This window comes from Drosophila simulans, chromosome 2R, assembly GCF_016746395.2.
Source record: "Drosophila simulans strain w501 chromosome 2R, Prin_Dsim_3.1, whole genome shotgun sequence".
Classification (NCBI taxonomy): Eukaryota; Metazoa; Arthropoda; class Insecta; order Diptera; family Drosophilidae; genus Drosophila; species Drosophila simulans.
The window spans coordinates 16,036,765-16,054,692 of record NC_052521.2 but is presented as its reverse complement, the minus strand read 5'-3'; the positions used below and the strand labels follow the sequence as shown (position 1 = coordinate 16,054,692).

The window sequence follows — 17,928 nt, the reverse complement described above, 5'->3', positions numbered from 1 at the left end:
CCTGAGCAAACACAAAATACTAAAAAGGGTACCTGGTTTTAGGGCCAGGTACACGCGCGAAGTTACCTCCCATCCCTGATCCTGAAAAATTACAATCGGGAATCGGAGTTAAAGTGGCCGCACAGATGGTCAAGAATACATAGAAATATTAAGCAATTATAAATTTGGCATAAAGGATTTGTGTGAGATACAGGCTGGTCCAGAAGCTCATAAAACCAAATATTTATACCACGATCAAGGAGTTAGCCATAAAGTTTCGAAGACAAAGAAACTTAAACTTGGAGAAACGCCAAAAAAAAAAAATAGGAGTAACAGTAAAAGGGTGACATTTTCTGAAACACGAAAAAATGACTGATTTAAAGTTAACTGTGGCACTAACCAGCGTGAATGCGGAGAATATGTCCCGGCACGACATGCTCCAGTGGGTGAACAACATGGTCCAAGGTCACTTCAAGAAGATCGAAGAGCTGTGCTCAGGTAAGACCCATAAAGAGCATAAAATTTGACAATGCTGCTAGGTTCCATGGTCTTCTCCAGGTGCTGCTTACTGCCAGATGATGGAGATGATCTTTCCCAACTGCATTAACCTAAAGCGCGTCAAGATGACCGCCAAACTGGAGCACGAGTATCTACACAATCTTAGGCTTTTCCAGGAAGCCTTCAATCGCTTGAAGCTGGACAAAACAGTGCCAATCGATCGACTGATCAAGGGACGCTTCCAGGACAACTTTGAGTTCCTGCAGTGGTTCAAGAAGTTCTTCGACTCGCAGGCTCCGGGCTTGGAGAACATTAAGTCGCTGGCTAATGCGCCGGTGGCCAAGCCCATCAAGCCGCGTCAATTTGCCAAGGAGCGATCTCCAGTCAACGCCAATGATGATGCGCTCAAAGAGCTGATTGATGAAATGAAGAACCTAAGCCTGAAGCGAGAGGACATCATGGAGGCCAGCAATCAGATCTACAACAAACTGCGCCTGGTCGAGGATCTGGTCAACGACATGATCAATAACAACCAGCTAGTTGAGTTGTGCAAACGCATTCAAGCGGTGCTCTACAAAACGATAGATGGTGAAATCAACGAGGAACCCGTCGAGGTTAATGAGGATAATGGTGATGAAGGCGCCGAACCCGCGGATCCCAATGACGGATTATATTAGGGCTCTTTTCATTTGTACACAGTCTGTTTTTTACAATCATTTAATTATTTATAAACAAAGCATTATAAAATCAGCCATTTGAATCATTGTCTGATGAGGAGTAATCCCCCACTAAGCTCAGGAATTTTTCGTTCGGGGCTGAAGATGTAGTCTCGTCCAACTTTCTACGCCGTATGCCCAGATCCTGTACTTGGAGCTGGGTATTCAGAGCCTTTTGTCGCTTGAGTCCACCAAATGTGGTGACTGTTGCTCCGGGAAGCGCTGGACGCATAAGCAGCTCCAACCGCTGCTCGGATTCCCGTTCCAGAGCTGACTTCGTCTGCAGCTTCATCAGGGCTGCCATTTCCCGATCCTGTGTACTCTCGGGAAGAAGAGCAATGTCCAAGCTGCTCTTGGCCAACAACTGTCGATCCAACTCCTGCTGACCATTGATCTCTTTCTTCTGCTGGCGAAATTCGGCGCGTAGGCGACTATTGGCCATATAGCTGTCATCCCATACGCTCATGTTGCGTTCCACTAGTTTCTGGAGCACGGGCCTGGCATCTGCCCCTGCCTTGGCATCCTTGGCTTGATGCTCCAACTTGTACATGGCATCGTCGAAGAGACGCTTTTGTACCTCCTTAGTTTCCGGTACAACTTGCTCGTTCTGCAAGGGATCCCAGCGGTTCTCCTGCCGTCTAGCCCCCGAAAGTATAACATAGTCCAAATTGCCGGGATCCGTCTGGATCTCGAAATGGTTGTCGCATAAGTGGCACTTCATCCGGAACTTAAAAACCGGCGTAGTGTAGTACATGCCCACCTTTGTCTTCTCCGCATTGTAGCGCACGCCCATGCCTATGTGATTCTTGCATCCATCGCACCAGATATTGTAGGGCATCTCAAAGCGGATGATGATGATTCCCAGGTGAATCTTGCGGGCCCGTTCCCGCAGGGCGTGGGTGCCCTGGAACTTGTTGAGACCGCCCTTCTTTGGATCATAGTCGGGCGGATAGTATTTGTTTTGTCCTTTGCGTTCACCCATTTTTTAGGTGGATTGGATTACTAGAATATTTAAACTAATTACAAGCTCAATCTTTTGCTGTCAATGTAAATAAACAATTTTGCCTTTTTTCCAATCAGCTGTTTCAGACCGCTGGTGATGACACTATCGCTGGTGCGAAAAAAGCTAAAAATGGCCAGAATATCATATGGCTTATCAATTTACAATCATAACTAGTCTTGTCTAAAATGGCCATACTAAATTCAATACTAAAAAAATATGACCTACTATATTACCTGTTACTTAAATGCCAACTGTTACTAAAGTTATTTCCACATAAAATAGATAAGTAATCGATAACATAACCGACGGCGTGACAGCTTTTCCATCTGTCCCATCACCAAAATAATAGTTTCTCGTGGGCATCGTCAAAAATTTGGTTGGATTTTTAACCCTTTTTGCCACGTAAATTGAATTAGAATTAGCGTCCGCTCCCGGCAAAATGATAATCTACACGAATGAGGGTAACCCGCTGGGACTGCAGCTGCTAATGCTCGCCAAATTCGCCAAGCGGCCGGTGAAGGTGCAGTTGGTTAACCTAAATGGTGAGTTCTGCCACGGAATCCCTTCGAATTCTGGGGAATGCCCTTAAAATGACTCATTTCTGATGCAATAACTATTGTTGATTGCAGACTCCAAGTACAAGGACTTGCTGGTGCTGCCCACTTTGGAGCTGGACAACGGATTGCGTCTGTTCTCGCCGGCGGCCATTGCCAAGTACCTTCTCGTGGGCGAGGGGCAGCAGCGCGATGAGGTAGGGCTTCCGAAAATTACTTATTGGCCCACGACCCCTGAAGGTTAAACTAATTTCCGTATGTGCTCTCCCCCCAGTGGCTGGAATGGTCTGCCACGTTGCTGGCCCCGGCTTTGGCCCACCACATGGCTGTGGGCCACAAGGCAGACGCAAACGCGCTGCCCGTGCTGAATGCCCTGGTCAAGAAGCTCGATGACAAGCTGAAAGCTACACCCTACCTGGCTGGCGCCAAACCCAGTGCCGCCGACATCGCCATTTGGTCGCTCCTTGCTCCCGATGGCACACTCAAAGGTGCACAGAATGTAGACAACCTGAGGGATTGGTATGGGAGGGTGAAAGCCCTACCCGAAGTGCAGGAAGTTCTTGCCGAACAGCCACTGAAGGATCTCAGCTTTAATGCGCTTCAGCAGTCAAATCGCTATGGTGGTTTGCATCACGTACCATTAAAACGTCTCAGTCTGGCGGATGCAAGCAAACTGCTTGTGGATACTACGCCAACGGTGGCGGATACTGTTACAAATGAGGAAATAAGCGCGGCAAAGGCTGCCTTTACTTACACAGCTCCAAAGGAAATCAAGGAGGAGCGAACTGTTCTTCCCAAGCCCGGTGAGCGTAACGTGCTCATCACCTCCGCGCTTCCCTATGTCAACAATGTGCCACATTTGGGCAACATCATTGGTTGTGTTCTCTCCGCTGATATCTATGCTCGTTACTCGCGTTCTGCTGGCTACAACACACTCTTGATTTGCGGCACGGATGAGTACGGTACGGCCACCGAGAACAAGGCACTGGCAGAGAACCTTACTCCCCGTGAGATCTGCGACAAGTACTTCGAACTGCACAACGCCATATACCGCTGGTTTGGCATTGGCTTTGATTACTTTGGACGCACCACAACCCAAGAGCAAACAGAGTAAGTTTTGGCTGCTTAAGTAATGATATCCTAATCAAAAAACGCTTGTTTTCTACAGCATTGTGCAGGAGGCATTTAAGGATGTCCTCAAAGCTGGCTACATCATCACAGAGAGTGTGGAGCAGTTGCTTTGCCAAAAGTGCGATCGTTTCCTGGCTGATCGGTGGGTATTTTTGATACTCTATTTGAAGCTCAAACTTACCTATTATTCTGTTACAGTTTTGTCGAGGGTACTTGCCCGCATCCTGGCTGTGGCTATGAGGATGCCCGCGGTGATCAGTGCGACAAGTGCGGAAAGCTGGTCAACGCCACTGAGCTGATCCGTCCCAGATGTAAGGTGTGCAACACTGCCCCAGTGCTGCGTTCCTCCGATCAGTTGTTCATCGATTTGCCAAAGGCGGAACCACAACTCAAGGATTGGGTTGATAAGTCAGAGGGAGGATGGACGCATAACGCCAAGGTGATCACAAGGGCGTGGTTGAAGGAAGGCCTCAAGCCGCGTTGCATTACACGCGACCTGAAGTGGGGCATTCCCGTTCCACACGAGGGCTTTGAGAAGAAGGTCTTCTATGTGTGGTTTGATGCTCCATTTGGATACGTGTCCATGACCAAGCGCTACACGAAGGAGTACCAGCAGTGGTGGCAGCCGGCCAAGGGAACAGACGTCGAGCTCTTCCAGTTCATGGCAAAGGACAACGTGCCCTTCCACTCGGTGGTGTGGCCCAGTGTCCTACTGGCCATCAACAAGGGACATACACTTGTATCGCACATCATGGCAACCGAGTATTTGAACTACGAGGACGGCAAGTTCAGCAAGAGTCGGGGTATTGGCGTATTCGGCAACGATGCCCAGGAAACTGGCATTCCAGCTGATGTTTGGCGATTCTACTTGGCCTCTGCGCGTCCTGAAGGTCAGGACTCCAGCTTCAGCTGGAATGATCTGGCTGCCCGAAATAACTCGGAGCTGCTGAATAACTTGGGAAACTTTGTGAACCGCGCCTTGGTCTTCTGCGAAAAGAATTTCAGCAGCACTGTTCCCGAAGTGATCACCACTCAGGATGAACTTGTTCTGCTTGCGTTGATAAACCGAGAGCTGCGTGGTTACATCAACTCCATGGAGAAGGCCAAACTTCGGGATGGCGTTCGTCATTTGCTGGCCATTTCCCGACATGGCAATGGATACATGCAAAGCCAACAGCCTTGGAATCTACTCAAGGGCACTGATGATCAAAAGAAGCGAGCGTCTACGATAATTGGTCTCTGTGTCAACATCGCCTGCCTCTTGGCGAACCTCCTCTTCCCCTACATGCCAACCACGGCCAGGACTCTCTTTGGCCAGCTTAACGCAAAACAGACGCCGCTCAATGCTGAGTAAGTGCCTCATAACTGAATGATTAAGTTAAAGTTAGATTATAACTTTCTCCATCGTAGGAAACCATTTGTCACTTTGCTTCTGCCCGCCGGTCACATAATCGGCAAACCATCTCCGCTTTTTGCCAAACTGGAGCAGTCCTTCATCGACGAACTTAAGGGCAAGTATGGTGGAGCTCAGGACACAAATGGTGCTGCCCAGAGACAAATTAGCGCTGCTGATTTAGAAAAAGCCGTGCAAGCTCAGGCCGATAAAGTGCGTGAGCTGAAGGCAAGCACCAAGGATAAGGCCGTGTGGCAACCGGAGGTGACCAAACTGCTGGACCTTAAGAAACAGCTGGAAGAGGCTAAGAAGAAGACTGCAGCTGCCGCCGCGCCTGTCGCGACTCCAGCACCATCGAATGGATCACAATCAGTTCAGGATCTGGAGAAGGCCATCCAAGAGCAGGGCGACAAAGTGCGCAAGCTTAAGGGCAGCACAAAAGACAAAGCTGTGTGGCAGCCGGAGGTAAATATCCTGCTGGACCTCAAAAAGCAACTGGAGGCGGCTCAAAAGGCGGCAAAGGCAGCTCCCGCAGCAAATGCAGCTCCTGCTGCTTCACCAGCCGCCCCGGCTGCTGCTGCCCAGGTGAAGGCATTGGAAGGCAAGATTGCCCAGCAGGCCGAAAAGGTCAGGACTCTTAAGGCCACTGGCGATGCCGCAGTGTGGAAACCCGAAGTTGATATTCTGTTGTCCCTCAAAAACGAGCTGGCGGCGCTGACTGGAACACCAGCTGCTGGTGGACAGGGCAAGGGCAAAAAGAAGAAGTAGACATCACACTTCCTAACTAAAAATCACGCTGGACGCTTTTACCTCAACCTAATCAGGCATTCGATGGCAAATCTTTAGTCACGGACTGGCACAGTTCAATTCATCTCCCATAAGTTTTGCGTTTGCATTTAACAACGTTTTGTATTTATTCGAAGTATGGCTAAATATTCAGTTAGTAATTTATTGAGTTTGTGAAGAAAAATAAAAACACAATTGACTTTCAATGGAATTGAATTTTAAATTTCGATATTAGATTACAGTGTTAGTTATCGATAAGCATTGTTTACTTATGTGACACAAAGATTTTTTTAATATGGTAAGTGCAGTTTTGTAGTAAATTTTTTGGTTGCTTAGCAGTTAAATTCTCTTTAAAAATTAGTTTTAAGCTTGTGTGTTAAATTCAATTTGCAGTTTTGTTTTGCCAACAATTGGTTATCGCGACTTAAGAATATCGGTGAAGAAGTCACGGTTATCATCGGAGGTCCACCGCTAGCGAGTTACAGCAAAAAATTTGCCATGTAAATGCAACACGAAAACAAAAGTGCAATATTAAACAATGTAAAATGTGCTAGAACTGAGAAACATTCGCTGTGGTAAGGGGGGAAGTAGTTGAAAACAGTTGAGTAATTTGTGAAAAGTAAAAACAACGAATGGGCGACACAAACAAAGTGTGTCTGTCCCGTCACGCGCCCCCTTCCCCCCCTCCATCACAACGGTTTTCATGAAAACAGCAGAATATTCGTCATCAGCTGGTCCCCTCTCTTCTTTGCTCTAACTGCACTTCACTGCGGAGAGAAGGAGAAAGAGTGAGAGAGAGAGAGTTGAAATTTATTCAGAAATTAATTTATTTTGTTCCTGCCACGCGACATTACTTTCAAACCGATTTTGCAGTCGAGCGCGTCGAGGCATCCCATATATATATACACTCGATGTAGGGTCAATTGACAGACCCTCCAATTAGGCGAAAGAATCGCCAGTTTTTCACAGGTGCTCCGGCTGCCACACTGCTCCAATATGCAATGCATTAAATTTTTAGTGAACTAAAAAAAGAAAATCAACCATTTGTGTGGGGGAGTTGGAATTCAAGGACGCAGCGCCGCGGGCAACAAGTGTTTGCTAATTGATTGCCATTGATTATTCACAGAGAGCTCTGCCACAAAGCCAACCCATCAAGAAATCATCGAACCCAAGCGAAAAGCAACATTTAGAGCCAGCTAGCCCACTGGCAAAAGACGTCGCCATGGAATCCGCGGACGCACTCGTCGAGGAGCAGAAGCTCATGGCCGAGGCCAAGTACCGCACATATATGACCAATATCGACAAGGCGCTGCGCAATTTCGAGTACTCCAGCGAATGGGCGGATTTGATATCGGCTCTGGGCAAGCTCAGTAAGGTATAACACTCATGGTTCCATCTGTGGCAATACAGATAAGCGTCGGAGCTACTGACTCACATCAGTTTCCGGAAACCCATTCAATTTCAAAAGCCTTATCTCGACTTGTTTTTAATTTGTGCCCTCCTCTTTCGACAGGCGATATCGAGCAATACGCAGTACCAGGTCATACCCCGGCGACTCAAAATAGCCAAGCGTCTGGCCCAATGCATGCATCCCGCCCTGCCCTCCGGGGTGCATCTGAAAGCCCTGGAGACCTATTCGGTGATATTCAGCAAAACAGGACCGGAGCGTCTGGCCACGGAGTTTATATATAGGTCAGTGGACGAGATAACTCCGATTGTTTTCTTACCAATATGTATTTTTTGCCTGCAGCGCTGGGCTATTCCCGCTCCTTGGGTATGCGGCCATGAATGTGCGACCCGCCTTGTTGGCCATCTATGAAACCTATTTCGTACCCCTGGGTGACAAACTGAGGCCCGCTCTGAGCGGTTTCTTGAACGGAGTGCTACCTGGCTACGACTGCGGTCTGGATCACTTCGAGCGGATTAGCGCTTTACTAAAACAAGTCTGCAATGCCGTCAATCCCATGCACTTTTACACAGTTCTGTGGGAATCGGTGGCCAACAATGCGGCAATTCGACTGCCGGCCATCACCTACCTGCTGGAGCATTTCAACAAGCGATTGGACATGCAGGAGCAGATCTACATTATGGGGCACAACAGAGAGATCATGATGTCAGCTTTGTGTGTCTGCCTAAATGACTCCTTGATCCTGGTGCAGCGAAACACCCTGGAGTTCCTGCTGCTCGGCTTCCCCATGCATACGGTGCTGCTCTCCGAGGATGATCTAGTGAAACTAGTCACCAATGGGCTCAATACTATACTGCGGCGGGACATGTCGCTGAACAGAAGACTGTTCAGCTGGCTTTTGGGCAGCGAGGTGGCCAAAAACTCACCAACCTATGATACCTTATCGTTGGACACCTCAAACGCCCCATTGGAGGAGGAACCGGAACCTTATTTCGTCAAACACTCGCGTCACATTCTTATCAGAGCTTTAATCACCACCTTGCGACTGAGCTTGGAGTGTGCACCCATGGACCTAAAGCCCTACAGGATCATGCTTTCCCTTCTTGATAAGGCAGAGATTGGCAGCGCCGTACTTGACTATGTGCTTCATGACATTATTCGGGCAATGTATATCTCGAGTGGCAACGCGGAGGCTTTAAAATCTGCCAATCTGCTGTTTGCCACATTCGACCCAGCATATATCTGGAGCTACATGACGAACATGTTTGAGAAAGCCTGCCAGCAGGCGAACTCCACGCAAGAAAAATCCCAGGCGGGTGAAACCTCCGGAAAATATGCATGCGACGTAGGATCTGGAGATCCGTGCGTACTAGAGATCTGCGTGCTGACAGAATTCCTGTTGGAAACCGTTTCTCTTGAGATGTACACGGAAACCACCAGGGTGTATCTACCCAAGGTGTTCCTGGCCATCACTCAACTTCTTTCCCTACACATGGATCACGTCAGCAGCAACGAGATCACGGCGTCGCTAAAGCTCTGCATGAAGATCGTCTCGAGGGTGCAGCCCATGATAACGTAAGTTAAAAATGAGAAACAAAGACCCATCAGGCGATCCCTATTAACCACCTTATCTCTTTGTTTTCGATGCAGAAGTCCCATAAAACTGAATAAGCTGATAGAGCAGAGCGGTGGCTCATCGTCGGATGAAAAGATAACAATGAATTCGGCTAGCGATGCCAGCAAGACCGAGGCCGGAGCGCAGGGTAATTCCCTTGAGAAGAGCAAGTCCGACTCTAGATTAAATCAGTTTGCCGAAAATACGCTGCACAGCACAGATCCCAATGATGAAGAACTCATCCGTCGTTCAGCGTCCAATCAGAGCGTGGGGCGTCAAAGTCCCAACAAGAAGAAGGCCAAGTCAATATCTCGACTTTCTGAGTTGGATAAAGATGTGAGTAACTGGTAGACAGATATGTCAGAATCTCTTATTTATCGTGTCTTAAATACAGATCAGTGCCTCGGACACTGGACAGCAGTCATCATCGGATCTGGACACTCCGCGGAGCATAAAGAAGCTCAAGGCCAAGGCCAAGGTACCATTTATACGGAGCCCCAAGAAACAGAGACCCAAGGATATTGTATTAATTCAATCAAATGCATCCGCTGAAGTGGCAGATGGACCTAGCGCAGAAGAACCCAAAAGTGCTCCACCCGATCAGACGCCGCCGTTTCAATTGGATGAGGAGAGCCGGGCTACCCAACAGCGTGGATTCTCGATTCTCGAGAAGTGCATACGACAGTATGAGATCTTTTTCGAGGTTTACTTGTCCCGCAAACTCCTCCATATCGAATCGGAACCAAAGGAATGCTCTGTTAAGGTTCAGCTACAGCGAACCACTAGCACCATCCATACTTCCAATCTGTTCATGGCTGAGCAGGTGCTGGATCACGAGTGCCCAGTGAGGGAGTCACAAATCGAGCGACTGTTTAACTTGCTACGCGTTGACATTGTGCCGCGTTCCAAGCAACTACAGCGATTGCTCAATCGATCTTTGCCGCTGCCCGCCAGTGCTAGTGAGCTAAGTAGCGATAGCGAAGCGCAGGAAGAAAAGCAACAGAGCCTGCTCATTGATGGACAGACCCAGCGCAGTGTGCAACAACTATCTGAGCTCCAGCTGAGTTCTTCTCTCCGCGGGGCTGTTAAACTGGCGGCCACTCTACTGGTGGAGATGTCAACCTTTCCCAACTGCAACAAACACGTTGTGCTGGACAAAAATGGTGAGTTGTTAAGATTCTTTAATACTTTTGAGTTTATTCCTTACTCTGCTTTAGAGCCTGAGTTGCCCAACTGGTTGAAGGTCCTATGCCTGGTGGCATGCTTTGCCCAGAGTGACAAGGAGCTGCAAGTGGCTTCTATTACCACATTATTCGATCTAATAAGGTAAGCGAAAATAAACTTTATTGAAAAGATTATAATAACCCATTACTGTCTTTAGCCTACTGCGCTCCCAAATCGAGCACACGACCAGCCCAGGAGTCACCTTCGTAGTGATGCTGCCGCTTTTGAAGTTCGGGCATGTCAGCTATATGGAGCAGCACACGCGCGTCTTTCAATTGGTGAGCTCTATTCTGTGGGATTACCTAGGAACCGCAGGCATAGATCCTGCTCAAATAGCAGCCCTCCTTCATCAGCTACACAGCTGCCTCGAAAGCGGTCTGGTAGAAACGGTCATCGGCAATCGAATGCAGTCGCAACATTTGCTTCAAATGCAATCACAATCACGCTCAGACTTGGGAAAGGCAGCCATACGTAACTTTCAAATGGAACGGCTGGCTGAAGCTCAGCTGCTCTGTCCAACGGAGTCCACTGAGAGATTAAGAGAGAGTCAGGCCCGAAGCTTCAAGAAGTTCGAACTGCTGTGGCATCTGGGCAGAGACAAGCAGACAGCGCGCGGTTTCGAGAAAACGCTGTTGAAAGTGCTGGATACACTCGCATTACCACACTACATGTCCGAGCGCACGTTTGTGACCAACTGGCTGCAGGCATCGCTTCTGCGTGGTGATCTTGCTCGGCTGACGAAGCCTCTCTACAAGATCCTACTTTCGGCCAGCTCCAAGCGCGTAGGCATCGTCCACATGCAGCAGCTGTACCGTGAATCGGAGACGGAGGTTACACCTGCTTTCGAGCGGGATGTATACGCTATCAGTTCGGAACAAGGCAATGTAAAGTACCATCACATGGAGACAGCCAGTGGAAATAAGAAAAAGAGTCCCATTCGAAACTTCCCCAAGAAGATCTTTGGAGTGACATTAAGTGGAGGAAAGGCCAACAAGGTATCCAACTTTGTTAGCGACAAATCTACGGTCGCCACTTGCGCTGAGGCAACCCAGGATATGAACACCATAGGTCTGATAATCAATCCACTTGAGAATGCTAACGACTTTGACGACGAAACGGATCTGGAGGAGCCGCGTATTGAGATCCCACACAAGGAAACCCCGCTGGAGCAGAAACTAGCCAGCGCAATGGACGAGAGTGAGCAGCCATCACAGGAGCAACCTACAAATCAACCGGATAACAGTCTTCAATATGACCAGGATATCACAGACCATTCGGACAGCAGCGATTTTGAGTCGGACTCTGAGCTTCGCGAAACGAGCATAGAGAAGGAAGACAGCATCACTGTCAGTTCGAGTGCAGGAGTTAGCGATGATGTCAAGCGCTTCGTGGGCGACTGTGAAAGTGTCACTGACGCTTTGACTCAGCACGAAAAGATCAAGAGCCGCAAGACCTATCGCTTAACCAGGGAGAAAACCCCAGGAGAAAACAGTCTCAACTCGCTCGAGCAGAAAGATCACGATAGTATTTCTGACCTTCAGGCAGATGCGCTTCCTGCTGATGAATATTTCCGGGAAGACAAGAAGCTGGGAAAGCGTAAGAAGCTGCTCACTTCTGGGGACAAGAAACGTCTGAGTTGCATTTCAAAGACCTCCACGGACAGCAACATCAGTGGCTCCCATGTAGAACAACCGGAGCAGGAGGAAGAAACAGAGCCCGGCACCGAATCCACCATTAATGTAGAAGACAAGCGACGCAACCTCAGCTTGGAGACCAGCAAGCTTCAGCCCGATATGCAGAAAACCCTAGAAAAGGGCAAGCAGAATGTGGAGATTCTGCGGCAAAATAATGCAGCTGCAGCTGCTGCAGCGGCGGCGGCAGCAGAGGAGCAGATCAGTGTGCGCAGTTCCATGAAGAGCACCGTTTCCCTGACAGATGCGGCTCACCTGTACCACAACCACTTGTTGATTTACTTGGCTATTTACGATACCCGTCAAACGTTGTATGCCCTGCAGACACTTCGCAATATCATTTGCTGCGACAAACGTACCTTCCTTTGCTTGTCCATCACCACATCCTTTTCGAGCGCAAGTCTGAAGCAGTTGCTCGTACGCCATCGTAAGAGCATTTCCGGCAAAGGATTTGATGGGAGCGTAGGGAACTCCGAGTATGCCCAAGGATATCGGGGTTGCATGCAACTGGAGCTCCTGGTCACGCTCTGTTTGTTCTATGCACGTGGATACTTTCAAAAAGAATCGCTAGATGCCCAGCGGCAGTCTCCAACACTGCAGGACATTGTAAATAATCGAAGGATTCAGCTGGAGAGCATTGAACTGCTGACCCTGATCTGCTCGGAACTTATAGAGATTGTCAAGGGCATGGGCCGGGGTCTGGCCAACTATATTGCAGATTTATTGGCGCGCGCTAAGCTCCAGAAGGTGATGCTGCACTGCCTCAACAGCTCTGTGTGCAGTTATGGTCGTAAAGGCAACACAAACAGTGGGAGCTATGCGGAGCAGGTCCTCAGCTTCAACGATCCTCAGGATGATCAGCTGCATGCAGACTGCTTCCAGCTTCAACTGCTACGTTTGCTTTTGGCTGTAATCCGCCTAGAGCACGAGGTTCATCAGCTCCGCCAGGATACGCCGCCCGCACCCGGGGAGGACTCAGCAGGCAATGCGTCGCCCACTCGCTTAGCAGAAGGTGCGACGGCCAATGTAAAGTACCTTCCCAATTGTCTGATTAGCCAGCAGCCGATGTTCCTGGCCGCAGTGTTGGGTGCACTGCAGCAAGAACGGTTGCGCCACTTGCACCGCAACTGGACTGATTTGGTGACCTCCTCGCTCAATTGTTTTTCCTTTGGCTCACTCACGAACATTGTGATCAGCGTAGTGCATCAACTGTGCAGCAATCTTGACCGCATTTCCAAGATGGGTCTACCCCAGCAGCGCCACTTCCCTCCGGACTACGTGGTATCCCAACTGGAGGCTTTAACCATCTTGTGTCACTACTGTTTACTAGACAATACGCAGCAGACGGCGCTCTCACACCTGTTTAACCAAGCTTACCCGCAGACCAGCTCGTCGGCGCAGAGTTCCAGCACGGGTCAGTTGCTCAACAGCATCGTTCATTCGTTCCTCTCGGCCAGCGAGTCCTCCACTTCAGCGCCTGCTCCACGGAATCCCCAACTGCAGGCTGCTCGCAATGCGGTCCTATCTCATCTTCCAAGGATAATGAGCAGCGTGGCTGCCATATGGGACAGCGAGCTGGGACAACTGCGACCGGTTCGCCAGCAGCTTCTAGAGTTCCTATCCCCGGTGTCCCTGCATCACGGCTGCAATTTCCTCGCGGCCGTCGCTGTCACCTGGCAGCAGCGGGGAATCGCAACCAATATGAGCGGATTAAGCATCGCAGAGCAGTTCCAAAGGAATTCCGTGCTGCAGGCATGTCCTGCCCAGCTTTCTTTGGTGTCACTAGTATCCAGCATACGTGTAATGCCCATGGACTCCTTTGTGATGACATTGCACCATGTTGTGCGCTCACCTCCGCCAATTCACCGGCCACCTGCCCAGCTCAGCATTGAGGTGAGTGCTCTGGAGCTCTTCTACTTCTACATGAAGTCGGCTCCAGCTCCTCAATTAGCGGATGCATGGAGCTCGCTGCTGGCCCTCATCCGCGATGGCTTGAATCTGACACCACCGGCGCAGTTCGCTTTGCTGATGCTACTCAACGAGTTTGTCCAGCGCTGCCCGCAGATGCCATTCCAGGACAAAAAAGAAGTGCGTGAGCTACACGATGTCACCTCTCGTTTGGTGGACTCTCTCTCTAGCGTGGCTGGATCCTGTCTAGAGCAGACGACCTGGTTGCGTCGCAATCTGGCTGTAAAAGAGGATACCGATGGGCTAGCCAAGGATAACAGTGTTGGAGGCGGAGGTCTACAGCAATATTCGCTGCAGGCTCAGAGTGTTCTGGCAGCAATACTCTCAAATCTACTGGACGTGGCCTATGGTTCCCAGGAGAAGGACAAGGTGGTGAACATAGTAACCCCACTGCTGTACAATATTACTCCGTATTTGAAGAACCACACTGCTCGGAATGTTCCCTTTTTCTACGCCTGCTCTGCCCTGCTGGCCAGCTTGAGTGGCTACCAGTACACCAGGAAGGCTTGGCGAAAGGATATGCTGGATCTACTGCTGGACAACGCCTTCTTCCAGATGCACCTCTCGTGCCTGCCCTTCTGGCGCATGATCATGGACAGCCTGATGACCTACGACAACACCACGTTCCGAGAGCTGATGACCCGCGTCTCCCTCTCGCAGGCGGGCAGTCTAAACATCTTCACCTCCCGGGACCAGGAGTATGAGCAGCGGTCCATGTTGCTTAAGCGACTCGCCTTCGTTATCTATTGCAGCGAGTTTGACCAGCACAACAAGTACATGCCAGACATCCAGGGTAAGTTAACGAAATGTTCCTCCTTCGTTAGGTACTGAGCAAATAATAACAAACTTTACACTTTTAGTAAATAAAAATATAATTACTATTTATTGCTTAGTACCATCACTTTGGGGAATTAATTAACATCAGCACTAACATTCTTAATTCCCTCAGAACAATTGGCCAACAGTCTGCGGCTGGTTCCCATGGGTCCTTCCGTGCAAGCGGCCGTTTTCCTGTGCTTCCGTGTGCTGCTCCTTCGCATGTCACCCGACCACGTCACCTCGCTGTGGCCCATCATCATTGCGGAAATGGTGCAGGTGTTTCTGCAAATGGAACAAGAGCTCAAATCGGAGAGCGAAGAGAGGAAGTAAGTCGAACACGAATGAAAAAAAAAAACAGTCAAACTAATATTATCATTATTTGCAGCCAACAACTGCGCCTGCCTTCTGGGATTGACGTGTCCTGGTCCGCTGCTTCTGGAGCTAGCAATGGTTACAATTCCCAAACACCAATGCAGCACTGGCGATCTGTGCAATTGGAGGCCTGCAAGCTGCTTGAATTGGGATGTGTGCTGCCCGCCACCAAGCTGCCACATTTCCAAATGTATAGATGGGCCTTTGTGGGCACCGAGTTCGATGTTCACGAGGAGGAGGTGCGCCTGCCCAACGGAAGTCTAGAGAACCTGGCTACCTTGCCCAGCGCGCTCTATGTGCCGCATGTAAGGCGTGTGGCCAGGCTGATGGACATGAAGTACACCAGTCAGTCGCCGGTGAGTAATTCCCTCTCCCATCGTATGCGTCATCTGGCTAACTAGTCCCTTTTGGATTTTTTCCAGATACTGCAACGCCCCAGCAATAGACACCTGATGTTGCACTTCCAACAACTGCAGTCGCTGCAAGAACTGTATGCTTTTTTCACTACGCTGGGCATCAGTTGCCCCCAACCGCGTAACTTTGCCGACACGGAGAACGATGTGGCCAATTGCTTGAAGGAGATCGAAGAGGTGTTGGCCAATGATTTCCTAGAAAAGCTGCCCAGCATAACCACGCCAAGATGAAAACCGGCTGTTGCCCACCGGCAGACGCAGTCGCAGATGCAAGCGAGTGGATCACAATTCGAGCTCAAGCTGAACCTGAACCTGGGTATGGAGTCTGCCATGGAGTCGGGCAGCGCTGGCCAGGCTGTGCGAATACTGGCCGCCGTGCAGGCTAAGCTAACTACCCAAAATGCCGAGACGAGCTTTACGCAGTCGCAAAACATCAATAACAGCAGCAACAATAAGAAGACCAACTTTCCATTTTATGTCTAAGTAAGCAGATTGGAGCAGAAGACGATGCCGAGTATGATAGCTAGCTATATACATAGATAGAGAACTGTGTCGAGAGTATATAATTGTCCGTAGTGTGATCGATCGTTTTAAATGTTGAATGTTTAAGAACGCGGTAGCCCAATAGCCAATAGCACCCTGTATGTATATGTATGTAACCAATGTATTTAACTGTTGATAGTTGATCCCGAGTCGATGTGGGTAAGAGATGTGCGTTAACGACAAACTGCAATCAAATAAAAAACAAAGCATTTTATTGCAAACACTGAGATGAACGGTGGGCTTCACCGACAATTGATGTAGCATGTTAAGAACTAAACCACATTCATGGCGTGCGGCGTTTGTTTGCTGGCTTCGCTGTTTTTCAGCTGGAGGTAGAAGGAGTACACAATTCGGGCGCTGAAGAGGATCAATACTGAAAGTGTAGCGGAAAATATGTATGATCTGTACATTTTTGTTAACTCAATTTGATGTCCATAGCCGTTACTTACGAAATGTGATGATGTAGACGAACAAGGCACCGAAAATGTTACTCATTCCGGTAGCCTCGCGATATCCTCCGTAGTGGAAGATAACCCCGAAGATGGCAAACGGAAAGGAGATGGCTTCAATGACAGCAAAGATCAGCCAGACGAACACCAGAATTGGCTTTTCCTGCAATTCGGAAAGGTGGATTGGGTTTTGTTGACTCAAAAAAAGGGGATCGGTTGTATTCTACTTACCTTGAGGGTTCCTATCATTAAGCATATATTGGCGACTACTATGATGGCGAATCCAATAAAGTTAAGAACTGCAAGGGAGTCAAATGAATTTAAATAGAAATTATTAAACGTACATATTTGATTTATAAAAAAGCCGTTAAAGTCAGCAAAGTAAATATAAACTTGGGATTATAAGTGACTCAATGAATTCCAAGCATAACTTAGCTTTCTCAGTGCTCTTATCTTACTTCCCGCTTGAAATTTGAGAATACGACTTCAAAAAGTATCTTTGTATATGAGTACACATCATTTGATGCACTTCATGTACATAAATATTCACTAAAACATAAATTCTTCAGATGTCCTAAAAAATCAGTTCATTTATAATTTAAACACATTTCATACTTTAAAACACAAAAATAATGTTCATAGAACTTCTTTAGGACATGGAGTAATGCAGGCTTTAAGTGTTTTGATGACATATGGCAGTTCAACCATAATTCAATAATCTTTTAAATTAAATGAAATGTCAGCTCGAACATGTCGGCGATGTCGTCATCGATGGAGCGGTGATGTATCCAAAATGGTTGTGAATTGGAACGCGTTTGTCTCGAATGGATTAGCTCATTCGTTTATTTCGCATGTGAGAACATTCATGAATGTATTGTTTCTCTATGGAAATAGCGTCAGTATGGGCAATCATCTTCTGAAAATAAACAAATGCCACGCCTCGCATTTCTCCTACCGTTTGGAGCGAATATCACGCTGAAAGTCATGCTCAATAGCCAGTAAATCGCGATTCCCAGGCACCAGCTCCGCAATTCGGTATTGCACGGGCCATTATCCACCGTCAGGTCGATTTTCATTTTGAAACTCTTTTGTTTACAACAAATTTTTCCAAATACAAATATAGTACAGCTAGTATGGCACTTAAACCGGTTTGGGGACTCCTAGCGCACGGAAACACAACCGCACTGGGCAAGAATCAAATGATAAGTGTAGCGCAAATGCCGATGCCGCTCAGAAGAAACGGTTGCGTAAACTATGCAGCACGAAAATACTTTTTGTTGAGCTCTACTACCTACTACTACCACTGTGAGTAGTGCTAGCATGGAAATTTATAAAAAATGTTAATTATATAAATATTAATTTATCA

General features: G+C 48.3%; 5 protein-coding genes across 5 annotated transcripts; 3 read left to right on the top strand and 2 right to left on the bottom strand.

The window, feature by feature from the left end:
- Positions 1-59: 59 nt before the first annotated feature.
- LOC6735190 (microtubule-associated protein RP/EB family member 1) lies at positions 60-1,227 on the top strand. Its single transcript, XM_002082128.4, has 2 exons — positions 60-477; positions 538-1,227. The coding sequence occupies exons 1-2, from the start codon at positions 348-350 to the stop codon at positions 1,152-1,154; spliced, it is 747 nt and encodes a 248-aa protein (XP_002082164.1). The 5' UTR covers positions 60-347; the 3' UTR covers positions 1,155-1,227.
- LOC6735189 (coiled-coil domain-containing protein 130 homolog) lies at positions 1,179-2,350 on the bottom strand. Its single transcript, XM_016168444.3, has one exon. The coding sequence runs from the start codon at positions 2,173-2,175 to the stop codon at positions 1,225-1,227; it is 951 nt and encodes a 316-aa protein (XP_016028474.1). The 5' UTR covers positions 2,176-2,350; the 3' UTR covers positions 1,179-1,224.
- Positions 2,351-2,489: 139 nt separating this feature from the next.
- LOC6735188 (methionine--tRNA ligase, cytoplasmic) lies at positions 2,490-6,266 on the top strand. The gene is made up of 6 exons (XM_002082126.4): positions 2,490-2,738; positions 2,826-2,947; positions 3,025-3,860; positions 3,919-4,023; positions 4,080-5,231; positions 5,292-6,266. The coding sequence occupies exons 1-6, from the start codon at positions 2,636-2,638 to the stop codon at positions 6,040-6,042; spliced, it is 3,069 nt and encodes a 1,022-aa protein (XP_002082162.2). The 5' UTR covers positions 2,490-2,635; the 3' UTR covers positions 6,043-6,266.
- A 135-nt stretch (positions 6,267-6,401) lies between these two features.
- LOC6735187 (protein dopey-1 homolog) lies at positions 6,402-16,340 on the top strand. Its single transcript, XM_044922602.1, has 11 exons — positions 6,402-6,600; positions 7,187-7,435; positions 7,574-7,752; positions 7,811-9,043; positions 9,119-9,419; positions 9,478-10,246; positions 10,301-10,409; positions 10,465-14,759; positions 14,916-15,111; positions 15,171-15,513; positions 15,580-16,340. The coding sequence occupies exons 1-11, from the start codon at positions 6,565-6,567 to the stop codon at positions 15,799-15,801; spliced, it is 7,932 nt and encodes a 2,643-aa protein (XP_044778537.1). The 5' UTR covers positions 6,402-6,564; the 3' UTR covers positions 15,802-16,340.
- LOC6735185 lies at positions 16,309-17,803 on the bottom strand. Its single transcript, XM_002082123.4, has 4 exons — positions 17,518-17,803; positions 16,794-16,861; positions 16,563-16,725; positions 16,309-16,486 (listed from the first exon to the last, which is right to left on the bottom strand). Exons 1-4 carry the CDS (start codon positions 17,636-17,638, stop codon positions 16,386-16,388), a joined length of 453 nt encoding a protein of 150 aa, XP_002082159.1. The 5' UTR covers positions 17,639-17,803; the 3' UTR covers positions 16,309-16,385.
- Between the last annotated feature and the right edge of the window lie 125 nt (positions 17,804-17,928).